This window comes from Telmatherina bonti (genome assembly GCF_933228915.1).
Source record: "Telmatherina bonti genome assembly, chromosome: 7".
Classification (NCBI taxonomy): domain Eukaryota; kingdom Metazoa; phylum Chordata; class Actinopteri; order Atheriniformes; family Telmatherinidae; genus Telmatherina; species Telmatherina bonti.
This window is the reverse complement of record NC_136625.1, coordinates 28,835,746-28,842,998: the sequence shown is the minus strand read 5'-3', so window position 1 is coordinate 28,842,998 and position 7,253 is coordinate 28,835,746. Positions and strand designations below refer to the sequence as shown.

Genomic DNA, 7,253 nt, shown 5'->3' with positions numbered 1-7,253 from the left:
AACAAAATAACAAACATAGAAAAACTTTCATTGAAATTTCAGTTTTCATGGCTTGAAAATTCACACTGATTCAACTGAAGTGTATTCATCTAATCAATCTTTTGTACTCAGAATTACATATGACTTACAAAAATAAGTGTTAGTAACAATTAGATTAATATTAAGTATTATCTTCTGAATATATGGTATATTCTATTCTATTCTATTCTACAGTCATTTAGCTGACACTTTTATCCAAAGTGACTTACATACACGCTAATACCATGATAGGCACATCGGGGGGCAACTTAGGGTTCAGTGTCTTGCCCAAGGACACTTCAGCACATAGTCAGGGGAAGCCAGGAATCAAACTCCCAACTTCCCAGTTACAAGCCGACTGCTCTACAACTGCCCATGATAGTAAAGCATATATTACAAGTTATAGTATGTGATATTGTAGTTTGTACCATAATACATTGAAAGAAGCATGATCATCCACACACGTATTTGCTTTAAAGATTAACCATGTGTCCTTGGACAAGCTACCTGCCAATTTTCCTTTTGTTTATAACATGTAAGGAAGCCACGCGTGCCATCAAATTGAAAAATTCTGCTTAAGCCACAAAAAAGTGAACTGGCTACACATTATTAAGCTTTTGTCCATTAAAAATGTTAATATAATGGTATTAAGATAAAGATCCAGGATCCACATTCTAGTTTTCTACAAGCCAATTTCTTCTTGAACTTTTGTCCACAAAGTTGCTTAATTACCTTTAAAGACTTTAACATGCAGGTATCGCCTCGGGTAAGTGAGTAGCAGGCTCTATTCTGATGGGAAATAAACTGTAGTCTGAGTATTAAGTTAAACCCTCTGTGTCCTACTGTGGGAAACCAACTGAGAACTGCCTGCTGCAGCCATTCATGTGAATGTGTATTTGCTGACCTGAGGTAATTGATATTTATAGGACACATAACAGTGTGAATTTAATTAGCACAAGAAAAACTTTGTTATTCATGAGGAGAAGCTGGGACTGTTTACTGCTCTACTGTAATATGCACCCATTGAGGGCCTTGATGTCTTTAGAAGAAGATAAGTAAAGAGAGAGTGTTTTTATAGGTTTTAAAGCAGGGTTAAGAATCATATGATGCTTTTACAGTCATATTGCAGCAAAAAGCTCAAATCAAGAAACACACTCATGTAATCCATTTGACTTGATATTTTTTGCCCTGCTTTCAGTCTGTTTAACATGCCATGCTGTGTTATTCTTATAACAGAGAACATGAGCACATGAGACCAGATCTTGGAGCTGTAACTGACACGAAATGGTGTCTGGAGTCTGAAGAGGTTTGTTATTGTGTTGGTTGGTGTTGAGCAGCCTTCTCAACCTCCCCTCAGTCTGCTGACCCCTTGTCTCCCTTACTCTCTCTCTCAACTCTGTACTGTTGCTCTCTACCTCCTGACTTACATCAAGCCACACACATGCAGGCATACAGACAGGAAATCAAGATACTGGGGCTTGAAAATAAAACCCGAAAGCTTGGTCCACATGATAAACATACTGTCTGTGATACATTTTCAGTGTTAAGAGTGTCAAATTGTTTGTAGGAATAGAACAACGCCTCTCAATTTATTTAACTGTCTTTTGGAAAACTGGAGATTTATCTGAATCTTACCATTACAGTAAGCCAAAAAACACACCTTGTCCCAAATGGAGCTGAAAGGAGTTTTAGTTTTCAGAAATGAGTCCATGGGTACAAAGGAAGAAGATTAACAGCAGATATACTCTTAAAACTTAAAATTATTAAATTATTAAAGTTTACTTGTCCATATTTTTGAAAGGACTGATAAAAATTAAAGAATGAACAAAATGAAAGCAAGTGATTTCAGCTAAATATGATTTAAATGCTGCAATTGTGTTAAACTAATGTACTTTTGATATAGTTACCTTATGTGTGTAATATGGTATGCAAATCATTATTTTGTTTATAATCTAGTGTAACCCTATAACTATAAAGGTATTATGAAAGTGAGGTATCCAAAACAACTTAAAAAGTGACAATAACATTTTGAGATGGGTAAAAATGGCTAATTTTACAACTTTTACACACACACACACACACACGCACACACAAATATATATATATATATATATATATATATATATATATATATATATATATATATATATATATATATATGTGTGTGTGCGTGTGTGTGTGTGTGTGTGTGTGTGTGTGTGTGCGCATACATTAGTAATAGATAGTATATTTTGATCAATTTAAATTATATCCTTTTAATAACGCAAATATATTTAGACTAATGACTCATTTGCGACTGGTGATTTGTGGTTAATTACAATGAAGATGTGGTAAATTTATATTTTTGCTAATATTATGTTATTTTGAAAAATGTGATCGGAAATTCTACTCGTGCTCCTATTTGGTTTGACACTGGATGCTCAGCGTGTATGAGTGTGTGTGCGTGTGTGTGTTTGTGAGTGTGTTGTCGGCTTCCTGCTGTTGATCCGTGTCCACACACACCGTCCGTCTCGTCAGTGTTGATCGGCTCGCCATGGCGGAAGGACGCAGAGAACCGCTTCATCCTCACCTCTCGTTACCACCGGCAAGCAAGCGACCCTGCCTTCGCCCTGCACCCAGAGGTCCCGGTCCGGGGCCCGGCCATGGCAGCGGGTTGCCCAGCTCCCGGTATCGTTCCCCGGAGTCCCTTTTGGACTGCGCCGCGAAGGCAGTAGCGGAAAAGTGGGCCTTCGAGAGAGTGGAGGAGCGCTTCGAGCGGATCCCGGAGCCCGTCCAGCGCCGTATCGTCTACTGGTCTTTTCCCCGCAACGAAAAGGAAATATGCATGTACTCGTCGTTTCAGTGCCGAGTCGCCGGCGAGGAAGGTCCGTCCGTGGCTACCACTGGGGCTGGAGGTACGGGGTCCGGAGCTACGGCCACCGCTGGTGGCGGAGGATCTACCGCTGGTTCAACGGGTGCCGTTGGGGCAGCCGGAGCAGTGGGAACAGGAGACGGACTGCCGTTCCGCCGGGGTATCAGGCTGCTAGAAACCGGCTGTGTGGAAAACGTTTTACAAGTTGGTAAGTGGAGAAATAAAATAAGCTTGTTTTTGGCCACAAATACTGTGGACCGTTTCCGAGTTCCAGCTTCTGGATCCATACTGTGGGGTGATCGATGGAAGTTTTTCTCGCTGTCGCGGAAAGTATGCAAAGCGTCCGCTTTCTTCGCATTAAAAGCTTCTTGTGGTTCTATCTTTGTTTTTTCATCCGAGCAGATCTGTGAAATGACATTTTTGGCTGAATTTAGAGTTAATATGGGCCTCTATGGAAAAAGGAAGCGAAGTCAAGGTTGTTCGCTAGCTTAGCCGACCAGCTGCTGTTTAAAAATTAAAGGGCTTCCTATTGTGGCTTTTCATTACTCCGTATGTCTGTCATTTACTATTTTTCTACACTCCGTTTATGTTTTTTCACTTTGTTCTTAAGCTGCTACGCTTTTGCACAAGTTGAAGCTGATTTTGGGGGCAACTACACTTACTTCTCTTCCTCTCCGGTGCTCTTCGGCCGGACCTGACTGGAGCTGAAACCCCGGCACGGAGACAGGGGGAGGAGTGGAGGAGGAGGGTTGACAGACGCGGATACAAAAGGACCTAACGTATCAGCGTCGGGGCTTTATTTTTGTTTTGTGAGAATTCCTCTTTGCACAAGTCTTTTTTTTTTTTCTCTTTTCTTTTTTTTTTTTTTTTACCTCTGAACTTAACTTCAGTTGAGAGTGGCTTGGGCAAGAAACAAAGGCGGTTATTTGGTCGCTTATTATGATTAATCCAACGTTAATCCGGAAAAAAAATCCCCCGCAGTTTTTGTTTATTTGCCGCTGCTGGTCCAACCGGACAAAGAGCGCAGCCGTCACCAGCGTGGAAAAAACACGCTGGGACTTATTGTTTTGTATATATCTATATAAAATATGTTTAAAATGAAAGTTAACCTATTAGTTGTTGCAATATTCCCTTTTATTTGGTGCGTTTACTCGCAGCCCTGCGAGTCGCTTGCTACACAAAAGGTTTCCAGTTGAAATGATCGATAAACGTCTCGCATTTCCAGCGCTGCAGAAAGAGGAGGCTGCTTTCAAACAAAGAGCCATTCCGCAAAGCTCTATCTCCTCACACATTCTCCAACTCCTTCCCCCCCTAGCTCAGCAACGACCACAAAAATGAGTCCAAACATCAGGGAAATTGGTGGGATGAAACCGACGGATAGTCAAAAACAGTTCTTTATGGCTACCAGGAGGATTTTTCATGGGGCCATATGGTGTGAGAGCCACTGGAGCTTGTCTGGGGTTTCATGTTGCTCCAAGGTATCAGGGGGAAAGCCTTAAACTGTGGCCGCTGCTTTTCTCCGTGACTGCTGTATCTAATTGCATCTTATAAATGCTCATTGATCCCATCCCATAACTAAAGGAAATCTGAGATTTATGAATATGAATTTGAGATTTGCTCAGGTGGAGATTTGTTACAGTCTGGCTTGGTTGAGTTTAGCAAGTCTTTTGGAGAGTGAGAGCCTGTAAATTAGTACAACTTTTAGCTTTTTTTTTTATTTTGAGAGCTTCAAGTTTTTTTTCTATGGATTTATTTTAAACCAGAATGTGCCTGAGGAAGTTTGAAGTGATAACCTACATGACCACTTCCAGCCATTATAAACATCAGCCTAGTCTTGGCAAGATGAAATTTTGTGTGACGGTGTCAGCAGCCACAAAACTACTTTTTTATGTTTATGGCACATACAGCACAATTTTCTAATGGAAGCAGCTCTATTTCATATCATCAAGGCTTTCATAAGCTAAAAATCTTAGCCAAGCTGCCAATAAAAGGTATGAAAAAGCACACTTTAAGCAACCATAACCATCCTCGCCTGCATGTTTCCCAGTTTACCTGAGAAGTTCTTGGCTTTGTAGAAGATATTAACCATTACCAGTCAGCATGGATGGTCTACTGATTTAAGTAAGGAAAAAAAGGTGTTTTTGTTGTTTCATGGCTGATTTTAAATAGGTTTGGCAACCAAGAAAGCTATTACATGCCACACACATTGTCACATTACAACTTTAAATTACAGTCTTAAAGCATGAACATAATCATTTAAAGTTGAGGCAATACTTGTTTGTTAGAAAGTGAAACATTCACTTATCATTTGCTTTGTAATTGGAAGTTGCTGGGTGATGATTAGCAATGAGACAGAGGTGCATGTTTGCACATGTGCAACGACGATACACAGTCCGATAATTGCATCTTTGGACAAAAAAGAAAAAATTGTGTTAAAAAAAAAACTAACATTCAACTGTCAAACCTCATAGTTTGCATATGAATGGCGCAGGCATGTTCCAACGTAGATTTGTTCACAAGGGAAAAAAAGTACTTTTATGGAGTACTTACTGTCTAAACAATACCAACATTTGCTTGCATTAGTCTCAGGTGGGTGATGATGTGATATTTTAGGGGAGCAGAGTCAGCTGTTTCTCAGGAGTGGACCCAAACGCAGAGATGAGGGGAACAGGGATGTCGATTCTAGTGGATTTATTATAACAAAGGACACTCAAGGGACTAACTACAACAAATGATCCAGCAACAAGGAATGAAAACTGAGGAGTATAAATACACAGAACAAAACGAGACACAGGTGAAACAAATTAACTAAATGAACCCAGGTGAACTCAATAACGGGAAATCAATGAAGCTAAACAAGAACCGAGGAACTAAACAGGAAAAACTACAAAATAAAACAGGAAGCCCAAAAAACAAAGCACCAAAAAACCCAAATCATGACACTGTTAGCCTGTGGTTTATTAACGAAAAGTTGCAAAAGCGGACTCCAACGGGGAAAATTCAGATACGATGCACCCTTAACAGAGGCTGTCATGAGTTCTAGTAATCTTCTCATATTCCTCACAGCTATCACAAGCAGAGCAGGAGCTTCTGTTCCTGTAACCTCATGCTCATCTTTTGACTTGATTTTTGTCCTGGTTTCTCAGAATTGGTGTGCCTAAAGCGAGAGTCAGTTGCATTTAAATTTCAATGTTTTACTAAACGGATGCGGTGGTGGGAATATTAATATACCCCTGGCTTGCTGGTGAGCTCCTTGCTTGCCTCTTGCTGTTTGCCCCTAAAGTTTGCACCTTCACCAAGATGAGTAACAACAGGATGTAAAGCATACAGCTGATGACTTGATTGTCTTTATCGTCAAAGACGTCTTTGTATGTGTCAGCCTGTATGAAATGAGTTGACTCGTCCCTTGTCGATGCCCTCTGCTACAATGCTTTACGGTTAAAGGCCTTTGTATGTCAGCCTCTTTTAACAGTAATACTGACGGATTGAAGGGACGTGAGCTCATCAACAACTCATAATAATCTATTCCTTGCCCCAAGTCATAATTAAAATAATCAAAGCAAAGCGTGATTGTTTTTGTCACACGCTCCCCCATTCCCACCCATACGTGCATATGCATAAGATCCCCTAGAAGCCCCCTTTCTAGAGCCTTTATAAAGTCCTCAGAGAGCAGGAGGAAGGGATATAACTGGAGGGAGGGTGGGGTGGAGGGGCTTCTTTAGCTTTGAGTCAAGCGTTGGGATTATTGGGTCATGCTTTGTTACCCAGCTGTAGAAAAACCCCTTGTTCACAGAAAGAGTGGGGGGAAGCGGGGTGTGTGTGCACGTCGCCATCTCCTAGACATTACATAAAGCTGTTATGGTTCCCTGACGCCTTTTGAAGCGCCGATGACTCTGACAAAGTGACTAAACAAAGTTTAGAAAGACAGTTTCAGATACTGAAACTTGAAGAAAGTTTTAAATCTGGGGTGTCAGTTTTGAGATGTCACAGTAAGCCGTAATCTGACATTTTCAAGATATTTTGTCTATTTAAGTGTTTGTTTTTCTCATAATGACTACAGCATTGTACAAGTCTTGAGCCAGCCATCGCTTTGTTCTGCATGCCATGAAAACAGGAAAAAAGCAGTTATAAATGAATTTCAGGCATAATGATGATTTAGTTTGTCACACAAGTTTGTACAATTATAAAGAGCTTTAGAGTCAAAATTTGATTATTAGCACCTTTTATTCTTTACCACAGCCTAACGCCATAAACAGGTTCTTTAAGTTTCTTTTGATGATGGCTGCCTTTTGTTCTGTTCGCTCTCAAGATGATCCCACATTGTTACAATAATGTTGAGTTCCAGGATTTGGAGACTATTTATCACTCCAGAAGACCTGTTGCT

The 7,253-nt window shown here is 40.4% G+C and overlaps 1 protein-coding gene across 1 annotated transcript in view; it reads left to right on the top strand.

Moving 5' to 3' along the window:
- Positions 1 to 2,536: 2,536 nt before the first annotated feature.
- The window catches only part of zswim5 (zinc finger, SWIM-type containing 5), a gene marked incomplete at its 3' end in the record, with an annotated part of 58,462 nt that continues 53,745 nt past the window's right edge, over positions 2,537 to 7,253 (top strand). The window contains exon 1 of the mRNA XM_079244424.1: positions 2,537 to 3,077. Coding sequence (XP_079100550.1) covers positions 2,552 to 3,077 — 526 coding nt within the window. The 5' untranslated portion in view covers positions 2,537 to 2,551. The remainder of the gene's footprint in view (positions 3,078 to 7,253) is intronic.